The 24200-nt window shown below is 35.5% G+C and overlaps 2 protein-coding genes across 2 annotated transcripts; both read right to left on the reverse strand.

Moving 5' to 3' along the window:
* Positions 1–3713: 3713 nt before the first annotated feature.
* Positions 3714–8220, reverse strand: LOC126822323 (guanine nucleotide exchange factor subunit RIC1). Its single transcript, XM_050551140.2, has one exon. It carries the CDS (start codon positions 8040–8042, stop codon positions 3777–3779), a length of 4266 nt encoding a protein of 1421 aa, XP_050407097.1. The 5' UTR covers positions 8043–8220; the 3' UTR covers positions 3714–3776.
* Positions 8221–12072: 3852 nt separating this feature from the next.
* On the reverse strand, positions 12073–24161 carry LOC126820296 (actin-related protein 2). The gene is made up of 8 exons (XM_050548144.2): positions 24007–24161; positions 22498–22608; positions 21621–21836; positions 19925–19997; positions 17691–17827; positions 15382–15531; positions 14259–14537; positions 12073–13936 (listed from the first exon to the last, which is right to left on the reverse strand). The coding sequence occupies exons 1-8, from the start codon at positions 24052–24054 to the stop codon at positions 13763–13765; spliced, it is 1188 nt and encodes a 395-aa protein (XP_050404101.1). The 5' UTR covers positions 24055–24161; the 3' UTR covers positions 12073–13762.
* Between the last annotated feature and the right edge of the window lie 39 nt (positions 24162–24200).

Here is a 24200-nt window from a genome sequence, read left to right on the forward strand (position 1 = left end):
CATTAAACAATCAACAGAAATGGAGTAGGTTGGTTAAAGATGCATTGTGTAAGATTTAGATAAAGAGCTGGTCCTTCATACTATAATAGATCAAAAATGAATTCATTGAAAATTTCACTCAAATTACTTTATTCTGAATGAAGTTTTAAGTGTTTAAGTTTTGACAAGATAGTCTTGATTGTCAAGTAGTACCATTGCCACAATAATAAACAAAGTCTCTATCATCCATTTTAACGTTAAATTATTAAATTGTGAGTCTTCTATTCCATTCAACATCTAAGCCATCCGATAGTCTAGTGAGTTAATTATGGGCTTGTCATGTGACTAAATGTCTAAAAAAATAATTTATATAAAATTTGAAGCCACCAAAAAAAAAGACTTGTAATAGGCATATGTAGCACTTACTTAATAAATTTTTAATAAGAACATTTTAGACTTGTAAGTTTTTAATTTTATCTGAAATTGATTTGACTTTAAAATCTCCAAAATATTTCTCTGGAATTTTATAATAGTGGGTAAACATGATTTAATAGTGGGTAAACAATATTTTCGCATCTCAAAGAGTCACAGGCCTTTCTTAATTCTCAAACTCTGCCAATGCTTCTCCCAGGGAGATAATTGTCTACATGAATATTTTATATCTCTGAAGTACACAACACAATTTATATGGAGAGAGAGAGAGAGAACTGGGGTTAACTTCACTTGACACAAACTAGGTAATTTCGGGAGGAAACAGGAGGACCCGGAGAAAACCCACGAGGTTGGACAGGCGACCCTACTACTTGTCACCTACAACCCGAGGAATCGAAACCACACCAGTTGACTCAATGACAGACCTTACGATACAGCGTGCATGTGCTAACCATTCGGCCATCCACCCCCCCCCCCACACACACACAAATTTATATGGAATACAATCACTGGTTTGTTTTATATGGAATTCAATCACTGGTTTGTTCATTTATAGAATGACGTTTCAACAAGTGCTTGAAAACCATGAGATAACACTTGTCAAAATTTCATACTATCTGTGTACAAAACAGTGATTATTTTCCATATAAATAGTGTTTTGTTTCTTTATTGTGCTCAATCAATATATGCCACTCAAGGATTATACATTATATAAGGCTAATTATATCAATGTCACATTCTTGACATATCCTCATCTTTTATTAAGAAGCAAAGTCGGTAAAGAATGTAACAAATGACATATTATCACAATTCAAAAAGTTGGAAAAGTACATAACAAGTGAGATGACGTATTTTGTACTGGTCATACCATACATCTAAACTATATAGTGTACTCTGTTGCTATCAATATTGATACTAGATTACAATTTGTCAATAATCAAATAATGTCCTGACCCTGTTAATACAGAGAGAGAGAGAGAGAGAAATGGGGTTTAACGTCCACTCGACACAAACTAGGTCATTTCGGGACTAACATATGGTTTAATTTTATTTACATAATTCGCTTGCGCGTAGGGGTCTTTAGCAGTGGGAGGAAACCGGAGGACCCGGAGAAAACCCACGAGGTTGGCCCTGTTAATACAACACAGACAATAAATAAACTATTAAAACATTTCAACTAGACCTTACATATAGAGAGAGTCCTTTCCCCAGAAAAAAAGCATACGAATACATGTACATATACACTGTACAGGTCACAATTCTATAGAATAAAATTACTTCTTATTCTGAGTGACATTTTGACTAGGCTTCTCTAGTCATTATCAAGCTCAGTAATAAGCAGTTATTGTATTCCATAAAATTATGACCTGTATATTCCAGTTCAATTACTAAATGCCATTGAAACAATTTATTAGTACATGTTATGATTTTCTGATCGCTTATCATTTAATATTATTGATTTGCCAATATGATTTCATAGTTTTAATAGTAGTTGTTAGAGTTACTGATATTTTAAAACAAAATCTATCTGTATAATGATTTGCTGGCATCCAATATTACAAGCCTTGTCATTAGAGTTTCAGACTGTTTACGTCTACATTTTGTTTGTTTTGTATAAAATCTGGTATCTGATGTGGAATTTGACATTTCTGCAACAGTCAATGTTGACATAAAATCTCAAAATATTTGCTGCAGTAGTATTAAGTCAAAATATTGTTGATGAACATGAAAATATTTGGTGGAGTACCAGCAAATCAAAATATTGATGATTAACATAAAAATACTGTATCTAATTAAAAATCTATTTTCTAATTCCAAATCTCAACTGGCAAAGATTAAGTGGCATTTAGTAACTGAATGGGAAAAACATATTATATGGAATACAAGATACTTTAGAAATTTATTTTTGGTGACGTTTCCACAACGGTTTGCTCGTCAAAGTCTTCATCAAACAAAGCTTGCTTGATAAAGATGATAGAACCCTTGTGGACACATCATGTCACCAGATATAAACTTTTAAAGTAACTTGTATTCCATATAATTGTCTCATGTGTCACTGAATTGTAAACATAACTGACAGTTTAATTTAACATGTGTTAAACAAGACATGATGTATAAATAGGGTATATATTCTACTTATATGTATAGAATTATAATTTAATTTAAATATGGTACACTTAGTATATCTTAACATGAATTCCTGAAAAACTCTTAAATGTAAAATATTTTGGCACCGTGTATTTTATGACTAAGAAAATACATCTACATTATGTATTATTTGATTTTAACACTAAAATATACATAATATTAAATACATGTAGGTCAATCAAACTAAATATATATATTGTAACAGTACGAATAGAAAACCTTAAACTGTATCTGTATACTATTATTACTAGAAGTAATGTCTGTACCTGCTTATCTAATTAGTTGAATGAAAAATAAAATTTTCGTAAAAATATTAAATTGTACTCATAAGAAGCTAACAGCAAGCTGCTAAGATTTCATACTGGGCACTAAAAGTTATTGATTTTCAAATTAATTTTCATAAAAAGATTTTTATACTAATAAAACTTTACCATTAGCAAGCTTCTGAACATTTATGATGGGTACAAGTCAATTCTGGCTTAAATGATGCTTATTTAATGGCTTGAACTAAAGTGAACAATTGATTTTCACATTTTTATACTAATAAAATTTTACCATTAGCAAGCTTCTGAACATTTATGCTGGGTACAAGTCAATTCTGGCTTAAATGATGCTTATTTAATGGCTTGAACTAAAGTGAACAATTGATTTTCACATAAATTCTCATAAAAATTTTTTTGTGCTAATAAGAAGCCAATAGCAAGCTACTGAAATTATTATTATAATATATACTGGGTACAAGTCGATTTTGGGTCAGGAAGTGAGTACTCATACTATAGTGGTAATAACAGACTCAAAAATTTTGTATTAATACAATGAAAACCACAGTTACACTTATTATTTATAGCCTAAGCATAAAATTATTCATGTATTATCATTTTAATTAAATATAGGTTTTGTTTTCTTACTACATAATACTATACAGTAAGAAAATACAGTATTCATACAATTTCTAAAATAATGAACTCAAATAAAAGGAGGTTTTTTTTGTTTTCTTTGCAACAATTACAAACAATTCTGTATAAAACTTGAATAGATAAGAATTATATTGTAAAAATGTATCATAAATCAACTTAATTTTATGCACATTATGTATATATATATATATATCTACATGTATTGTGACAGAATTATATAGAAATCGTGTGACAAAAAAAAGAGTGATATTTATGTCGTTAATGTCTTTAAATTAAATTTTCCTAAACACCATACAACAATTATGATATAGTACAGTCACTGTGTTTTTCTTCTCCTTCTAATTCTTGTTCTGATGATGTTTCGTGATCTGATCGCATTGTCTGTATTACTGGGGATGAGTTTCCTTCCTCTAAATCAAACGTTGGAGAATCACATGTGGATACAGACAGATTAGTGTCATTGACTGATTGTTCGCTAATTTTAGCTAAAACCTGAATTTGAGTACGTATCGAATGGAAGAAAGGTTTGTAACCCACACATTCTGTATCAGCCCACAGTTCTAAATACGACAAGCCTTCTCTCATTCTTCCCACCATGTCAATTTGTGTGTCGGTCAAACTAGCTGTATTTACAGTCCGAGACACACCTAAATTGTCCCTTAACACAATAGCAATCACAAGCGCCCACTCCAAACATCCAGCTTCCAGGAATATTTGTAATAAATAACGTAATTCAATCTCTGATTGCGGTGATCCACGATTGGCCATCTCCTGGGTCATCATCTCAAGGTCATGTGTCTCCTGCTGTTCGGAGCCTAAAGCAACATCCCCAACCATATCATATTCTCCAAGTAAAGAACTACTATCTGATATTTCCATGGTAGCCAGACTACTGTCTTCAGTTTTAGACATCTGGGGACGAAGAATGACATCATCCGAGTTCGAATGTGACATGAACGATTCTGAAGGAGGATTATTAGATGATGTGATAGAGGCCATGGCAAAGCTACTTTCAACAGTTGTAACTTTATCTGAATCGTTCATAGGACTGAGAAGATCATCTTCTAGAAAAGATGAAGATGCTAAACTTGATACTGATATGGCCATGTCTTTTTTCATCTGATTGTAAGTCATATAGGATAATATTGGTAATGGCCATTCAAACTGTTGGTGGATGTCACGCAATGCTGTCACAAAATCTTCTAATTTAGCTGCCCTAACCCTCTCTCGTCTTAACCATGATACTAGTTGGAAACCCTGCATGTTGGCAGAATAATATCCCAAGGTCCGTATTTGGTTTGAGCTGAGCAATTTCCGAGCATGACGACACAATATCATATCAATGTAAACCTTCTCAGCACTGGGCTCCACAGATTTGGATCTTTGTAATGTTTTTTTGCCAGAAGGTACTTGTGAATCTGAGACAGTGTGTTTGAGCTTTTCTTTAGGACGAGGTATATCTCTCATACCAGTGTCTCCGGCGATACTTGCAGTTCGCACACGACCAATATTACTAACATTACTGAAGGTAAATCCACCGCTGTCTGTTGGAGTTATTGGAGGACTAGGATAACTTTTTGCACTGGGGTATCCGGATGAACCTGACATACGATTAAATGCTCCAACATGTGGAGGATTGTCAACATCATTTGGATCTATTGCTTGAAGAAACCGAACTAAATCTCGACAAAGTTCCCAGCTATTTGACTCAAGGGAAGCTTCTAGAAGTTTTGAAGCATACTGTCGGCTGATTTTCGGACTTTCTAGATTCTGTAAAATAAGGAGGTAAGAAGCAGCAGTTTCTAAATTCCCACCGTCTTCTAAACATGCTTCAAATAAATCTCGAGGATTACCTACAGTGGAGAATAAATAAGGCCACAAAGCAACTTCAGTTTTTCTGGCACAATGGACAACTGTTTGCAAGAATTCTGGAAATTCTTGAATAAATGCCACAACTCTTGGTAATAACGGGTCAGGAATTGGGGCTTTTGATGTCGCCTCTGCTTCTAAAACACCATGAAGCAATAATTCCAAGACATGAGGAAAATATGGAAGCTCAGTGCAGCATCTTGCTAAATCTAATGCATGAAATCCTAAATTTCTTCTCAATAATTGTCGTAAGATGTGCTGAAGATATATTTGACTTGTTCGTTCTAATGTACAATATGGCAGATGTCCAATTCTTTCCCCTTCTATGACAGCAGTTGTGGTTAAAGTACTTTCATAGAATACAGAATCTGATGCAGCACCAAGGATGACAGCATCTTCAAATAGTACAGCTAGCGGATAAATGTCGACTTTGAAAGGGAGCATAATTCTCTTAGACATAAAATTATGAGCCTTACTGTCATTTCGTGGGTAGAGTGGTAACCATACTTTCATACCATGAGCGCCACATCCTAGCCATAAAGCTTCCATTAGTTGCATTTTACCGGTATTGGCTTTTGATGTCGCCCAGATATTTTCTACAGATGTCGCTACAACGCTAGGAGAATAAAAGGGGAGGGGTCGATGTTTACGCTCATCATTTTGTGGTGATTGTTGATTTGATCTGTCACGTTGGAACATTAGAAGTTTACCTGAAACATTTAGTAACATACTCTCTGCTTCCTTCGATGGATGATGATGAGTTTTAGCAACAGTTTCTGAAGCTAGAGAAGTCAGTGTCAACCCTGCAACACATAATGGGTGAGGGATAAAATTATTGAGCGACACTTCTTGAGTTTTGTGTACTATAACTGTAGCGTTAGGCTGAGTGTTTTTTCTCTCGATATTAAAGAGCATGACATGACTATCAGCACAGAATATAATTAACATGTCACGGAAAGTATTTAACAATAAAACCTGGGATGGTATTTTAGTAACATGGGCAAAGTTATTGTCAAGTTTACTACTTCGTGGATAAAATCTAATCTCGTCTTGCTGACCTGGAATATTGTAACAGGCTAAACATATAAAATCTTTCCACCAAGTTATACCACCTGACACAACCATGTCCCGTTCCTGAGTCTCATTACCGAACAGTTTCCATTTTCTATGAAATAAGGCATAATGGGCAAATCCGGTTTTACCTGCTACAGCCAAACATTGACCTGCACGGTCAACAGCGGAGTATCTGATGGGCCAATTTGTAGCTAAATAACTGTGTGATATGGGTATAACTTGCCATTGTTTGTTACCAATGTCAACATTTGAAGAGTTATCTCCTCTTGTGTGTGGAGAATTTCGTGAGACAGTGTCCCCAGTGCTCATGTAAAGTTTATCCTCCCCCTGAAGAAAAACATGTTCATGATTACTAACGCACGGATTTACGGATAATGCACTTTTAGCAAATTGAAACTGAATTAATTCGGAGGGTTGAAAAGGGGTGGTTGAGTTTTCTGCTAAACCATTTGTTTGATGATTTTTTGGTGATTGAAATGGGTTACACACCATCCATAGATGATAACCCTCCAGTCCCCATTCTAAAGACCTAACAGGTGATGGATATAAAATAGAACTATCATCTTGAAAGATGTAATCACCGCCTAACGTACAAACTAGTAGCGCACCAAACACACTCCATAATGAAAATCCACCATTTTGCCATGTCAGTGCCAAGGCTGTGCCATCAGGGGTCCATTTCATGCAACTGACAGGGCCTGCAATGTTACTAACATCAGGAAATTCCTTACTAGATATGACAAGTTTATGAGATACTTCTAGTGCACCCACTGCTTCATCAATTGTATAAACAATACCCTCCCCACTCTTACACCCAAATGCAATCAGTCGATAGCGATGATTGACAGCAACGGTGACAGCATCTGTCAAATCCTGGGCTCGTACAGCGTGGGCTGTAGTTCTGTCCGCTCTTGTTGATGGAGGTATTAGAAAGAGAGCTTTACCACTTGATAAAACTAAACTATAACCACCTAAAGTTGGACTATATTCCATAATAACTGCATAACCTTCACTCTCACTTAATTTAGAGGCTCTGAATTGTTGCAAGTCTACAGAAACCGGGATGTCACTTAAATGCAATGTTGCTTTTTCGTTCTTGTTGCCATTCCACTTTAATCTATTTAAATAACCATTTTTTGTACTGACAACTATTTCATCGCGTACGCACAGACAACATGAAATGTCTCCTGTCATACAAATGCTAGTTTCATGAAAAAGCTTAATTGCAGGAACACTGTCGCTGTCCATAATGCCATTAATATTAAAACGCGGATTTTGTGGCGTTTTACCTTCATGTTGGACATATAAACAATGATGATTTGGTACCGATATGTCTATTTCAACACGGAAAAATACCACATGACGTTTAGATGTGATGACAGCTAACATCGACGAATCAGGTTTCCACTCGGCTGCCACGTACGTGCCAACTTGTTCCAAAGTACTGTCCGACTGGTAATGGCTGACTATATGCACACACGGTTTCGAGTACCATAAAGTTATACTATCTTCGGCAACGACGGCAAACAACATACGATCACTGCTGCTAACGATATACTGGATAGGAGATGCAATGTTTTGATCTGGCCTCAGATATTTTGGCCACCCTACCGGAAAATACATCTTGATTATAGAGTTTCTCCAACTACACGATAACAAATAAATTAGTTATTTGATTAGTTCATTACTTCCGCTATCGATAATCAACAATTAGAAAACATCAAAGACAATAGAAGTACTGTTCCAGGGCATTTTTAAAATACATTTACGCCCTCAAAATAAACCAGCTTCCATGTCCACATCTACGAATCCATTTTACGCATGCGCGAGGACATAGAGTCGTCTAAAACAAACAATCGGATCCAACTAGTTGTCAAACTGTTGTCAAAGTTGATTTAATTTTGATACAGTTGCTTAGGCGCTTTGTTGGTGACTCGTAATCCACATAAACATATTGCAGATCGGTAGATTGACCGTTTAATTTGTCAATAAAACTGAATAGCTGCCCCAATGGCAATTATTTTGGCCACTGACTTTGTCGTAGATATCGGCCATCGGGTATGCCATGGCAATGGTTTAGTTTGTGAACACATTATTATTATATAGACTTATATATTGATCGACCCGCCCCGTTCATTCTTATTGAACATTTTGTTGGGTTTTTTTTTTTTATTTTCTTACTTCTTAATTCAATCCTTTAGTAGGCTAAGATTTATAAAGAAATTACTCCTATAAAGTTGATTTAAATTTAGATTTATTTACATGGACAGGTTGCGTATAATGTAGCCTACGTATTATAGCATTTTATTTTCAGAATCCCAATTATGAACAAAAAAATAGGTCTATAAACCCTATACGGCACACATTAAGTCGAATCGATGTTCCTTGTAACTTGTGCCCTTTCAACTCGGAATATTGCATGGAATTGGATGAAGATACCTAGTTTAATTAGAGTGAAGTTCAATGCATATATACATATTTTATTGACTTATCCCCAATCCCCATCTCCATTTTGATTTAGCTACCACCGACTGTCATATCTTCATACCTGCCCCGTCTGATTATCTTATTTTCTAAAAAGAAAAAGTCCACAAATGACTGCCTGGGGAGATAGATTCGGTTCGTTTTTAGATTAACTTGTGGCCTAATTTTATACCATTCCTGGATTAACTGGACATTATTATTGTCGGAAAAGGGAAAGTTTGCCATAGGGCAACGACGTACGCTACAACATCTTTATATTTCGTTTTTTAAATGTATTTCTGATATTTCGGAATTTTTAAATATCGGGTTGTTGCCTTTTCTAATAAATGAATGAATGTTTTTTTTTCTAAATATGCAAAACATAGAATATTCAATATGATAGATAAACTTTACATTGCTATTGTTATATATATATATATATATACATCTGACAACAATTGGAGATTTCACCATGCCTTAAGCTGCTGATCTTCATTTGCATTTTCCGATATCTCATTTTTTTTCGGCTTACCCACGCTAAAATTGTTTATTTAACATTTAGTTAAGAAACGAAGATAGATAATTGATGGATTAAATTGAATTGAAAGAGACCCATCAAAAGATGGTGGCGAAGATTATAGGTGGTATTGGCTTGTTTTGATCATACCCCGTTTATTATAATTTCTGCAGAGGATGACAAACGTTGACAAATTTAGAATTCATATCTTCGTAAATACCAAACGTTCCTGTTAGAGATTTGGTTCTCACGCAAGGAACTGAAAATCCCTTAAATGCCGATCAGGGATTTCAATGAAGTGGATCATCCCCAACCTCTAATCCTGCCTTAAAAAAATTAAGTGCCACTATTTATCATTGGGGGGTTAATTGGGATGGCCTAGTGGTCTAGAGTGTCACGCTTCGACCTCTAGTTGGCCGGTCACCTCTGGCTTGCGGCTGTGGTTTCGATCCCAGGTGTGAGCGTATGTGGCTTGGAGATAGGGGCGCCTTCTCAACCTCGTGGGTTTACTCCGGGTACTCCGGTTTCCTCCCACAGCAAAGACCCCTGCGCGTGCGCTAAGATCATTAAAATGAACTTGTCTGCGATATCACCTTCGGTGGAAGCGGACGTTAAACGCTAAGAACAACAACTATTTATCAGCCTGTGTTTATAGTAATAGAAACCAAACTAAACACAAACTAAATATTTACTAAAAATCTATCAAGAATGTGGGCCAAATGCCAATGGCACTTTTCATGGTCAGGGATGGGAATGGAGGGGTATCCACGCTTGATTCATTTGTAGTTTAATGTGGTTGAATTTATGCTGAATTATTCATTCTATTTTATAACTTGGCAATCATTAACCTATAAAGCCTTCACACCGTGTTGATTTACACACTATAAATAACACCACTAGGTACTAAAACTGGTGATCCGTGCAAATTTTATACTGTTGTACTTCAGCACGGTTCAAACTTAAGCAATTCGAACTACGTGTATAAATATTCCATTTTTTCGACAAAATTATTGCACGTTCAGCTAGTTTTTGAAAGCATGATCATGCTTCCGGAATATGTCATTCGGTGTACAGAGAGAGAGAGAGAAATGGGGTTTAACTTCCACTCGACACAAACTAGGTCATTTCGGGACTAACATATGGTTTAATTTTATTTACATAATTCGCTTGCGCGTAGGGGTCTTTAGCAGTGGGAGGAAACCGGACGACCCGGAGAAAACCCACGAGGTTGGACAGGCGACCCTCATTCGGTGTACAGATTCGAAGTTGTAAAAATTTATAATCGATCAGTTGTTATCAGTTGAAATGTAATGCTGGTGGAGCCGGGCAAAAAGCATAATTTAATGATAATGGACTGTCAGACGTAAAAGAAAATTCATAATTTCACAACAATTGTGTAATCTATTCCAGCAAATGGCCAAACATTCATACGTATAAGCAAAATCAAGCAATATTCGTTAGGAAAATAATGGATGCTAACCGTTGAAAAATAATCTAAAATGAGGACAAAGTCTATACCCTTAAAGACGCTTTTACATTTCAGCAGCGATTCAACAGCTCTGTATCTATGGAGTATGGACCCACCCACCCTCGCCTTAGTGCATATCATCTTCTGCCCTTCCATGTACGCCGATTCCCAGTTTTCCATTTCTAATCTCTAATCATTTTTATAATATTAAAAAATCACATTAAATTGCTGATTTGATTAAATTACGTCTAAACAATGTATACAGTAGAATCTGTCCGAGCAGTCACGCCTACTCAGCAACATCTTGTAAGCGATCACAAGTTGAAATGACTAGAACTCTTATTTGGTCGGAAAATAAAATTGTAGATTTCATTAGATTTTAAAATATGTTGATTTGTTTTGTGGAATAATAATCGCTTAGCGTTAAAAATGTCACGTCTTTAGAAAGATAAAGCTAGTTTTGAGGTATAAGCCGATTTGGTGTTCCATATAGACACAGTGATTCAAACGACGATCCATAAGCTGTTTAAACAAAAGCCATTTAATGCTATGGAGCTTGCTCTTTGAGTGACAGAAACAGTACATCCAATTAGCCCATAAACTATATCATATCTTGCTATGGGATTTGTGATGCCGAAAAACAGACAGTGGGCCTTTTTCTGGCTAAAAATTGTACATGCCAATGTGCAGTCGACACTTTCTTTTTCAGACTACAATTGTCATCCAGGGATTATATTTTGGAAGTATGTGAGTTTTTGTTCAAAGATTCAAATAGGGTAATTCTGCTCCAACTCTATCTGTCCCCCAACCCCCAAGTTTAATTCATTTAGTGCATTCCACTTCTCCACTGGACTACTCGTCCAATGCCTACACAAGACTGTCTCCTAACACTAATGAACCCATTGCTGAGAGGAGTGAAGCAAAAAATGTCATTATGGATGTTGAGAAGATTCGTAAAACTGGGCTCGAACAGGCTTTTTATCAGCCTTCAATATCAATATTTGAAAAATGGGCAAAAACTCCCAGCAATAATTATCGGAATCCATTGAAAATCACGAGTTCCCCGTACATAAACACTATATAAATTTCAAGTCAATCAGATGTTAACTTTAAAGAATTCCCAATTGTTTATTGACCCGAGACTGTGGTATCAATATACAATCACATTTCAATGAGGGCAAGTCGACATACAATGAATATTGCGATATTTTATAGATGTATTTTATTTGCAATATGTGCATTATATTACATAACCATATACAATACTTGTCATCTGTAAGAACATACTACTCTGTATGTACAAATGATTTACTCCCATCACAAAACAAACAAATCATGAATTGATCCCAGTAAAATGATCAAATGATTTTTTGCTACATGTGTATAAATTATTTACAATTGAAATGTTTATGGAAATATCATAAAGAGTGACCTTTTGACCTGTACAATATTTTTTTTTTACATTTGATTCATTGGTGTCTGATTTCAGACTGATCTAAATCTTTTTGAAAGAAGGGTAACAATTTTCATACATGAAATTTATCTTTTAAAATAGATGTTCCCATCTTTATGACCCTGGAAAATTATAGTCTTAAATTGCCTTATAAACCCACAATAAATTAATCAAGGTAATTATACTAAGCTGGACATTATTATTTTAGCACACATGTATACTTCACTAAATAATGCAGGTGCCTGTTTCACCATATTGCAAGAATGATACATAATCGTAAATACATTAAACTTTGTAGACTTGCAAAATTAGTTTCTTAAAGTATCCAAAAAGATGTAATTTTTCTGGTAATTTGGATACATTTTCCAATAAATTTATATATATTTATGATTGCAACTGTTGATGAAATTAAGACAAATGTTGGCTAGGGAATATTGGTTTCAAGCACCATTTTTCATACAATTTGATCATATACTAACATTTTTACATATTAAAATCTTTCATGGAAAGCGAGCAAAATATAAATAATACTTTAGGCAAATAATAAAAATATAAAATTCTTTTGGTTAGAACTCAAAAATAGGGGAAAAAATGGTTAAATCTATGAAAAATAATTCTAGAGTAATTTATTATATTCAACAAAGCTACTACATAAAGAGCTACTTTATAACCAGTTATTTAATTAAATAAAATATTACAGTGTTACTGTTCATGATATAAGTCTCTATATTTTAAGTTAAGTATATAAAATAAATATATAACAGAAGTAGATATAACTATAACAAAATTAATTACAAAATATTTCTCCTTCACAAAATATTGCAATTTGGTTTTTCGTTCTGGTGCAAACTTAAAATTTTAATAGCTTATTTCAGTTTTTTTGATTAACAGTTTAGCAATTTTAGGTGGTTTACAGATTTGGATAGTAACATGCTTATGAAAACCAAGATGTATGTTTATCAAACATTCAGAAAAAAAATTTGGCAAATTCAATTTACACAAAATGAAAGAATTGGTAGTCATATTTTTAACAAATAAATAATCATTAACAATCAAATCCACACCGTAAATTTGTTCAAATTACTGGATGAGATCACTTCAGCAGAATTAGTATTAAACAATACTGGTAAAACTAGTGTCAGTGACAGAGCAAATTTTGATACCATTAGAATTAAAACATGACAGGTGTTAATTATTGATGTGTTTTCCTTGGGCTTAGTTTTATAGATCTGAATTACGTTTAGTTTATCAACATACAGAACTAAATGTTATATTAGCATAAGCTATAATTACAAACCACCTGCCCCACTGCAAGTCAATATAAAAGCAATCTGAAATCAAACTGGAATTTGGGTTAATATTTAACCTAGACTGTGTAAATTTGTCAATGTTTGAAGTCTATAGAATGAATACACATGATGAAATTAAACAATATATACATCTTATGCACTCATTGGTTTAAGTAATTTATCTAGGACTCTAATTCCTTGTTCCTCATATTCCTGTCGTGTCATCCAAAACTCATCTTTGTCTTTCATAATATCAGACAATACGGAACCACCTAAAAATACCATATGTTTTCTTCGAGGGGGATCTTCTATTCTGATTTTAAATTTCTGAAAATATAAACAAATACAGTAATGTACTTCTAATTTCTGGGAAATTAATCTATAAAAAAGATATGAGAACACAGTCAAAACTTTTCGTACACAACTCGATCACTTGGCTACAAACAGTTAATGAATACGATTGAAAAATCTCCATACAGCATGATACTCATAACAAACAGTCCATAAATTTCATACATACAGGGCCCCATGTCAACAAAAGCTAACAAATCATAACCAATTTTGTTGATCATTATAGCCCACCAGGTGTTCAAAATAGTGATTCCACTGCGAGGAGATCCATAAATTAATAAGATAATTCAAGCCTTACCGATAATTTTTCTGCATTGCCTTTTAATATTCTTTCAAGATATAACTGTTTCATCTCTCGTTCTAATCGTGAAGGTAAACCAGGATACATAGATGAACCTCCAGATAATACAATATGTTTATAAAACTCTGGACGTGTATCTATATCTGCAGACTGTATAGTCTGGAACAGTAATTCAGCTACACCTAAACTTTCTATATTTATAAGATGAGGCTGGAATAAAGCTTCTGGGGCTTCAAACCTTTCACCACCAACTTTAATAACTCGACCATCAGGAAGCTGAAGAGATACATCATATATAGTGTAAACGGCATCAATTTACTTACTTCCATTACTAAAGACACAAAAGAAAGTGGAGTCTGTTCAGAACTTCTTAGGGTAAAACGATCAGGAATCTAGTTAGAAAATTTACATCACCACAGACTCGAAAGCTTTCTAAGACTATACTATCAGTACATAATACTGAGACCAAACGTAAGATGGTCTGGAACACAGATTGGCAGAGCAAAGTCGGCAACTGACACTGCCAGCAATGATAAGCTAGGGGAAGATGGGAGTGTGCCAGTCTTTAACATTCCCTTTCTAAATAAATATTTTACTTGAGAGAACTGATATTACATTTAGAACTGCGTGTTTAAAAGATGCATTATGCAAGACCTAAATTAGCCTACTGCTGGTCTTTATTTTAGCGTCAAATGTTATATAAACTATCATATAAACTTTATTAACATGACAAGCCCATAATCAACTCTCTGGGCAATCAGATGGCTCTGATTTTAAGTAGATTAGAATGCGGTGGCCATTTAATAAGGTAAGTTTCAAATAATAAGTACCGTTTTTACAATATCTGCCACATTTTGTAAAATCTTCAAAGTCATAACTTGGCTCAGAATCAAGTAATTTGAATGAAATTTTCAGTATATTCATTTTGCATTATATATTTTAACTATTATAGCAAGATCGGACAACTCTTTATCTAAATCTTACATAATGCATCATTATGTAGTAATAAAGTAATGAAATGGTGTTTAACGTCCTACTGGGTAATAAAGCAAACTGAAAATCACAAATGCAAGAAAAAGACTGGATAACGTGACTAGTTTGTAGGGATGTCAAAACTTACTGTATAAGGTTCTACTAAAACAGTTGTTTCTAAGGCTAATTTTTGTTCTTGTTCTACATCATAAGCTACATAACATAATTTTTCTTTCATCATTCTCACAGTCTCAAAATCAGCTGAATGATTAAAGGCATAACCGCGCAATAACAATAACTGAAAAATAAATAGTATAATTAGGAATACATGTTATTAAAGCAATGTACTGTAACTAGGGTTTAACTTCCCATATAATAATATACATGGGTTTTTCTAAGGATAACATGTGGTTATTTGGGCATTCAATAATTACGTTTTAATCACTGTCTCCATTTTTAAATGTATATACATGTATTAATTTATTTTCATCACATTTAGACAATACAAAGTTAAATTAACACCAAAGGAGAGAGAGAAATGGGGTTTATAGTCCACTCGACACAAAGCAGGTCATTTCGGGACTAACCTATGGTTTAATTTTTATTTCAATAATCCACTTGAGCGTAAGGGTCTTTAGCAGTGGGAGGAAACCGGAGGAAAAGGAGAAAACCCATGAGGTTGGACAGGCGACCTGGAAATCGAAAACCTCGCTAGTTTACTCAATGAAAGACATTATGATACAGTGCGCATACCATTCGGTCATCCACCCCCCCCTAACACCAAAGGAATCCCGATAAGAAAACTGGACGTTATTTGCCTCTTTAAAATTAAAATCCTGATATAGAAATATCTTTCAGAGATACTTGACAAGATCCAAGTAGTTGTCGAGATATCAATGTAAATAAGGTAACGAGATAGTTGAAATACTAAGATTGATGAAATTCATAAAATGGTTTAACCCTTTCACTGCGTATACCCGGTAGTACCGGGTATTATAAAATGTCGGTAAAATGCCCGTACCCGGTATTACCGTGTACTCAGTAAAGCCCTCGCTAAAATTAGTACCGTAACTGCAAGTGCCATCTATTGTATTTTCTATACACTAGAACATATTTCCACGTGTTTCAAAGCAGCAAACCGTAAAATGGCGGAGTGCATTGTGACAACGTAGACGATGCACTCTCGACGAAGTCGTGAATGACGTCTTGCTGACCAACATGTGGACAATTTCGAGGCGGGTGATACACATAATTCGTTTCCAGTTACTTGATAATGATAGTAGTCAGGACAGTGATTGGTATTATGAAGTGTGTGATTTGTTGCGCGACGTTCCGCCCATGGCTAGCTATGTCTCCCGTGCATGATGAACAAGCCCAATGTGAACACGATAGCCCTGTGTCTGCAGTAGATTCTGACAATAATTCTGATGTTGATAATAATGCTGGCCTGCTGGATCGTAAAATACGTAGGTAATTCCTGATTCCCGAACGTGTAGATCTATTGACTGACTATATTGATAATGATATGGGACTTGGGGATGAAAGTGAAAGTGAAAGTAAAAACAAGGTATTGCAATCCGCACGGGGTCATGGCAGCGGGAGACGTGATGCGCGTGTTCGCGGCGGCATTGCTCATGGCTGCTATTGATATTTTTGTTCATTTTATATATCTTTATCAAAATCCAGTAAAAAAAAACAATATCTTTTAAGTATTTCATGGAGAAAAATTCGTTTTCGTGTTAGCTTTAGTGTGAAATGAGAAATCCAAAATGGCCGCCATGACTACATTATTATGCAAATTTCCAAAATTCTATTTTTTCCTCTTAGCCCAACCTCATGCCCATCCCAACAGACAAAAAGATTTTTCATAAAAGCTTCCATAAGTACTGCTTGGCATTCAGTTCCAACCTCCCTTTTTTCCTCAAAAAAGGGTCTAGCACAGGCAGTGGATTTACGTCTAGCATTGAAAGGGTTAAACAACGGACTTGATCAACAAGCACAAAAAATAAAAAGCTTGAATTTTAGAAAATTGATTTTTTAGAATCTGTTCAGACATTTAGAGGAAGTTATTTTAGATTTCATACTGGTATCAATATAACATATCATCACAACAGATTATTTCATCACAAACTTATTACATTTATAAATCAATATTAAATTCATCCTCCAGAATAATTTGACTTTTCGGCTTTTGCTCTCGCAACCTCACTGCACTAACACTACTCCAAGAGCTACTTTTATATACCACCATATTTATCCAGATATATTATAAGGACATCGCCATTACCAACTTTAAACACAAAACCACAATATTGAACACAATTACTATCTGGGAGAATCCCAGTAATTGTTTTCCATATTATGGTTTTGTGTTTATTACGTGTGTCAATTGCTAAATGCCAATCAAAGAAGATCACTAATTTTGTTAATAAATTTTGGATCCTTGAAGAAACTTACCTTGATAAGGTATCTAGTGATATCTCGACCTGCAATATCTAATCTTCGGGTTAAAAAAGGTAAAGAAAAACCTTCATAGACAGGACAGATATGTGTTACACCATCACCAGAATCTACTACAACACCCGTTAATAAACCTGAAAATATATTAATTTTAAAAATAGATATAATATACTATTCAAAAAAAGTAGGGGATATTTGATTTTGGGGGCATAATACTAAAATATGCAAATGACTACGAAAAAAAGTCACTATAGAACCTAACAGAAGAAACATTTCCAGTTACATGTGACGCCCAAACGCACCAATAGCTACCGCATGGAATGCAGGTGATGCTTGGGATCATCATGGGGGTCCAACCCAAGATTTGCACGACTCTGACTTTGAATGTTACAGTCATTGTGGCATTGAATTCCAGGGTGGAAACATCAGTTTAATTGTTTTAGTGACCAGAAAACAAATTTTGATATGTGTCGGCTTACCCAAAATGAAAGGTTACGTGCCCTTGGCATGCTACAGATCGGCACAACACAGGCGGTTGTGGCGCGGATGATGAATGTTTCTCAGTCTGTCATAAGCAGGCTATGGTCCAGATACCGTGATACACAATCTGTACAGGACAGACCACGCTCAGGTCGACCAAGGGCGACAACTCAAGCCCAGGATCGATTTATCCGTACCTTGGCCTTGAGAAATCATGTCATCACAGCAAATCAGATCAGCGCTCGTCTTCAAACAGACACTGGTGTGAGAGTGAGTGGCCAGACGATTCGGAATCGACTGCATAGGGGTCACCTTCGCGCCCGACGTCCTCGCGTGATCCCTTGTTTGAGAGATCATCACATTCAGGCAAGACGTCGTTGGTGTAGGGATCGTCAACACTGGGATAATCGACGCTGGAGCAATGTGATGTTTTCAGATGAGTCGAGGTTCACTGTTGATTTTTTGGACAGACGTAGGAGGGTGTGGCGTCGTCGAAACGAGCGCTTCCAAGACGTTAACGTCATCAGACATGATCGATTTGGGGGTGGTTCTGTTATGGTGTGGGGAGGCATCAATGTTGCTGGAAGAACGGCTTTACATGTTGTTGCAGGGCGTGTTACAGGCCAGTACTACCGGGACAACATCTTGGTAGTCCATGTTGTGCCGTTCGCACGACGTCATGGCCGCCGTTTCATCTTCCAGGATGACAACGCAAGATGTCACAGGGCCAGGATCGTTACAGGTTACCTCCAACAACAGAACATCACCACATTACCTTGGCCAGCACTGAGTCCCGACCTCTCCCCCATCGAGCATATCTGGGACATGCTTGGACAGAGGTTACGTCAACGTCCACAACGTCCTGCCAATGTCCAACAACTTGCTGCTGCGTTGCAACAGGAATGGGACAATCTGGACCAAAATGACCTTAGACGTCTCATTAGGAGTATGCCACGTCGGATCAATGCTTGTTTGGCAAACAGAGGAGGATTTACCCGTTACTGACTTGGTTGTGATGCTGTGGTAACTTTGCTGTTTGACCCCGGGTATCATTTTACCCTTATAATGGTCAGTCTGTGCCTTACTTAGTCCAACGATCATTTGGAATAAATCGATGAATGTGAACTTCATTTCATTTTGTCATTTGTTTCTTCGTCAGTTTCATTAGGTGACTTTAATAACACTTAAAAATCAAATATCCCCTACTTTTTTTGAATAGTATAGTTCAAACTTATTTAAATCTTTTAATGGTGTGCATATTGCAGTAAGGTTATATTTAAAACACAAGGAAGACATCCACACAAAACAATTGAGGTACATGTAAACGTCTATAATGATCAGTATGCATTGACATGTGGAGCTTAACAGAGAAGAATTCCTTCAATTTTAATCGGCATGTTAACAAAAATACAGACCATAGGGTATTTTCCACAAGTTACGTATGTATATTGTCACGGCAAGAATTTCATGCATTGCATGCTTTATTTTCATTTAGATGACCGTTTCACAATTGCAGAAGAAAACTGGGGTATTTTGTTTTTCTCCGATCTCGATCCCATGTACAACATTTCATTTTTTAAGATTCACTTAAGATTTAAAATTTTAGCAATCAAATTAAAAATTGCCAGTGAATCAAAGTGTTCTGTCCATGACAATTTTCTAATTGAAGATATTGGCGGACTACCACTAATAAATAAGCTAGTTGTTTGGATTACAGTTTTCATGAAGATTATATAGGGTGAATTAATTACCTTGTGCATACAATGTTAAAACAGCCTGTATAGCTACATGCACACTGTGGAACTGGTATTTCTCAAACATTGTCTGAAAATAAATAAATTATTCCATCAGAAAACAAGCTTCAGTTACAAGCTAAAATAGATCTAATTTAGTAGTTTCATAGTATTATAATCTGTTCAGACATTTAGAGGAAGTTATTTTAGATTTCATACTGGAATCAATATAACATATCATCATAACAGAAATAGAAATTACACTTTATCTGGGTTGTAAATCTCTAAATTACTGTTGTGAAAGCTTTTTGGGCTTATGTAATTCACATTAAATATTTTAAAATTTATTAAATATTCGAGTGATGTTGAAATGGGACACGGACTGGGCCATTTCTTTTACTGAGATTCGCCAAATATAAGTATACATGTAAGACATGACATTTCAAATTTCAAAGCACTACTTTTATCTCATTTTATTTATAGAAATGTATGATTATCCAGTATTATTCATGATTGTCAATATCATTATCAGGATTCTGATTATGCACTTGATAACTGATCCCACAAAATATGGGAAGTCATAGTATTTGAGAAACAGTATATTTGTTTTATATAACCTTACCAACCAATTTAAAGATACATTAGTTAAGAGTTTAATAAAGAGTTGGTCATTCTTGCTATAACTATAATAATTCAAAAATAGATGATAAAAAAAAGAAAATTGAAAATTTCATTCAAATTACTTCATTCTCAGCCAAGTTATCATTGTTTGTAGTTTTGACAAGATGTGTGCACAGTGGTAACCAGGGTACTGGTATAAATTAAATTTTTAAATGGTGAACCGTTTTAATCTAGTTAAAATCGAAGAGTCGATTATGGTCTTGTTTTGTTAATAAATGTCTAATTAATAGTTTATATAACATTTCAGGCCTAAAGAAAGACCTGCAAGAGGCAGATTTAGCTCTTGCATAATGTATGTTTAATATTGCAATATGCCCAGACAATTTCTGACAAAACATGCAACCACCCAATGTTAATTTCCACAAATCTACATGTAGGTCATCAGGGATATGCATGCAAATTCTATATTTGGCCAAGAACTTTTTCTTCAAAATGTAATAACTTAAAAACCTGCTCTAACATTTAGAGGAAGTGTTTTTTTGATTTTCATTCTTTCATCAATCATTCTAAAACAATTTCATCACTGCAGGATTTAATTTAGAACATTTTAAACTTTTTACATTTTAGACCACTGACAAAAATTTATGATCTTTATTTACTCTTTCAAACATAACTTCTATTGAACTTTACAGCCTGCTCGATTTACTGTTCTGCATGCACAAGTCAATCGTGCAGACATGTGGTCCGCCTTCACAATTCCAGGGAGACATGGTATCTCATTGAGGGAGACATTGGCTCGCTTTTTCTGGGGGTCCAATGTTCGATCCCTGCGTTGGCCCTGAAAGCTCATCAGGATTTTTGGCGTGGGTCTCAATTGTTAGTGATGTAGGACAGAGGGCCTGGCAAGGGACAAGAACCCTTGACAGTTGGTATTCGAAATCAGATGAGGTCGTAGTGTTGTTGTCCGGGCAAAATTTCCCTCATAGTTCATGTATGACGTATATGTCCATTTTCATTAGCCCAGTCTGTGCAGAACAGTAGGACATTAAAACCCATTTTATTTCATTTGGTCCGCCTTCACAGTTCAACTTACCTCTACCATTTTTTCTCTATTTTTCACGGGATTCATGGGTGGTTCTGTAAGCAGTATTCTGGTATTTTTGGGATCAATGTTCATCATGTCTTTACCAAATGTGTGATCGTACAAATGTATCATATCATCCCAGCTGCGAACAATACCATTTTCCATTGGATAGTTTACTTCTAACATAGATCGTAGTTTACTTGCTTCCTCACCAACCATCAAATCCTTTAAAACAATTAAATTATATTATAAATGCATGCAATATCAAAAGCCATGTTAAAATGATATTTTCAAGGTCAATCATTAGTGGACAGGACTTTATACTGATCATACATTGAGTGTTTTGACCATTGAATTTAATAAAACTTTAAATGACGCTTTATATCTGTCAAGAGAACCTATAAAGCCATCGAAAAAAGAAAAGAAAGTGGAGTCTGTTCAGAACTTCTTAGGGTAAAACGATCAGGAATCTAGTTAGAAAATTTACATCACTACAGACTCCATATCTTTTGTTCCAAAATCTTAAATATCAGTATCCTGCATGGGGATAACAATGTCATTAAGCTATGGTACTCCATTAAACATATAGCAGTGATGATTGTATCTTCATAAAATAAGTTGAATTTATTTGCCAGACAGTGTAGAAAACTAGGATGGTAACAAAACCCTATTTCATTTCATAAAATAAATTTACCTCCCTGTTGCGACAGGCATGTCAGATGAATTTTAACGAAATCCACAGATTCACTAAGAGTCTATTATCAAATCTGAGGACATTCTATACATTTTATTATAGGAACACTTAATGCTCACTTTGTGTCTGGTACACAGGTAGACCTTGCATTATAAATTTATCATCCAGTTATTATTAGTTTGTGACATTTACCTTGACTTCAATGTCCATTATTTTGGTTTGTGACCGAATGATGGGTCGCCCCACCAGTGAGGGGAAAAGGAATGTTGGAAAGTTAGAACCTGCATAACCACATTTTACAAACTGAAAAAAGAAAACAGATAAATCATTAGGTTAACATTTATTAATCAATAATATACAAAAATAATTAATGGGCATCACAGAATATGTAAAAGTAATCATAAATGTGATTATTTTATCACCAAAACTAATAATTAGTAAATAATACTAATAGCAATTTGAAGTGTTTGCAGCAAAGGCAAGACTGAGCAAGGGCAATAACTGTCAAGAGTAATTGGTGCAAATTATTGAAATGGATTCATATTTCACTAATCTGAACAATGTACATACTATAATTTCTGATAGTAGAAGAATTTGCTGAACTGTTACTCCTTAGGAAATTAAAACCATCAGATGACAAATGTAGCCCTGCAAGAGTGCAAGCTCATAAGAACTCAAAAGTCTGAGCGCTCGTACGACTGGTGTAAGTCAGACTGAAACCAGTCGCCGTCCAGTTTCTTAGTCGCACCTGTTCTACTCCTACTACTAGAGAAAACTAGTCGTCCCTAGTCGCAAGCGACATGAGCGCACCTACAACTACCTTGAGTCGGCGCATCGCTGACGTAGCCAATAAGATTCGGTTATATTGTCATGTGGTACCCATGGGGCGGGGACAAGTTGTATGAGGCCATTTTGAAGGTTATCACGTGTCAGTCTTGTGATCAGTTGTGGCTCCGATTCTTCAACTGATGCCCGGCGACATGAGCATGCTTACGACTATGATCAACTGGTTGCGTCCAGACGTGGATAAATTCAATCATAGTGACATAAGCTGTCAGTTGCCGTTAGTCGTCGTCGGTTTCATCGCGTCGTAGGGCGACATAAGCTAGGCTTTAGATGATGGGGTGGCTCAAACGGCCATGGGGTGGGGTTAGAGGCAGTATTTATAATAATTTAAGTGTATATATATATAGGCCTATAATAATTTATAAAAAAAAAAGTGGTGCAGCTTGCAAACTTTTCTAGAGTAGAGCTACCCCTCCCCCTGAATGGCCTCAGATTGTATGGGCTTTTAAAATAAAAGACAAATCTTTGAGGAGACTCTCTTGCAAGCCAACATCTGGGGGTATCTGGGCCCACTGGTGACTGGGCACTGGCGCCGCCGTATATGAATACTATGATATGATGAACTTTGTAACTTTGTTGGTAACTTGGTGGATTTCAAATTATTATGACGCACTGCTCACATGCTTGTCTGGTCGTGAGGCAAGGTGCTTTTCAAGACTGGTTCAAACTAAAGAAACAAGCCACACAATTCCTGACTGTATCAACTCATTTTGATAAGTCTAATAGTACTATGCTATGAGGCTAGCTTTTACCGAAGCGGAACAAGTTCGTCTTCCGGGTAGATGAATTATAAAAATTTGCAATAATCACGGTGTGAAAGACCAAAATAATGATTCCTATTAAATTATTACTCACTCCGGTACCGTTGTCACAAACGACAACGTTTCTGCCTTGACTGTCCATTACGGATTAAGAAAGATTTGATAGATACCCCATCCACTAAAAACAAGCCATTAGGAAGAACCGGAAACACCCGCCCCGATGAGTAATGACAGCCTTGAATACATGCAAAACGATTGGTCCATAAATTGGAGTCGACCAATAAAACA

This window comes from Patella vulgata, chromosome 5, assembly GCF_932274485.2.
Source record: "Patella vulgata chromosome 5, xgPatVulg1.2, whole genome shotgun sequence".
Taxonomy (NCBI): domain Eukaryota; kingdom Metazoa; phylum Mollusca; class Gastropoda; family Patellidae; genus Patella; species Patella vulgata.

Excerpts from the sequence above, each read along its gene's own strand:
- LOC126822323 (XM_050551140.2), bottom strand. The coding sequence starts at position 8,042 with ATGTATTTTCCGGTAGGGTGGCCAAAATATCTGAGGCCAGATCAAAAC.
- LOC126820296 (XM_050548144.2), bottom strand. The coding sequence starts at position 24,054 with ATGGACAGTCAAGGCAGAAACGTTGTCGTTTGTGACAACGGTACCGGA. Across the intron at positions 22,609-24,006 it reads TTTGTGACAACGGTACCGGA|TTTGTAAAATGTGGTTATGC; the intron begins GTGAGTAATAAT and ends TTCTTTTTTCAG. Across the intron at positions 15,532-17,690 it reads TCACTAGATACCTTATCAAG|TTATTGTTATTGCGCGGTTA; the intron begins GTAAGTTTCTTC and ends TTTATTTTTCAG.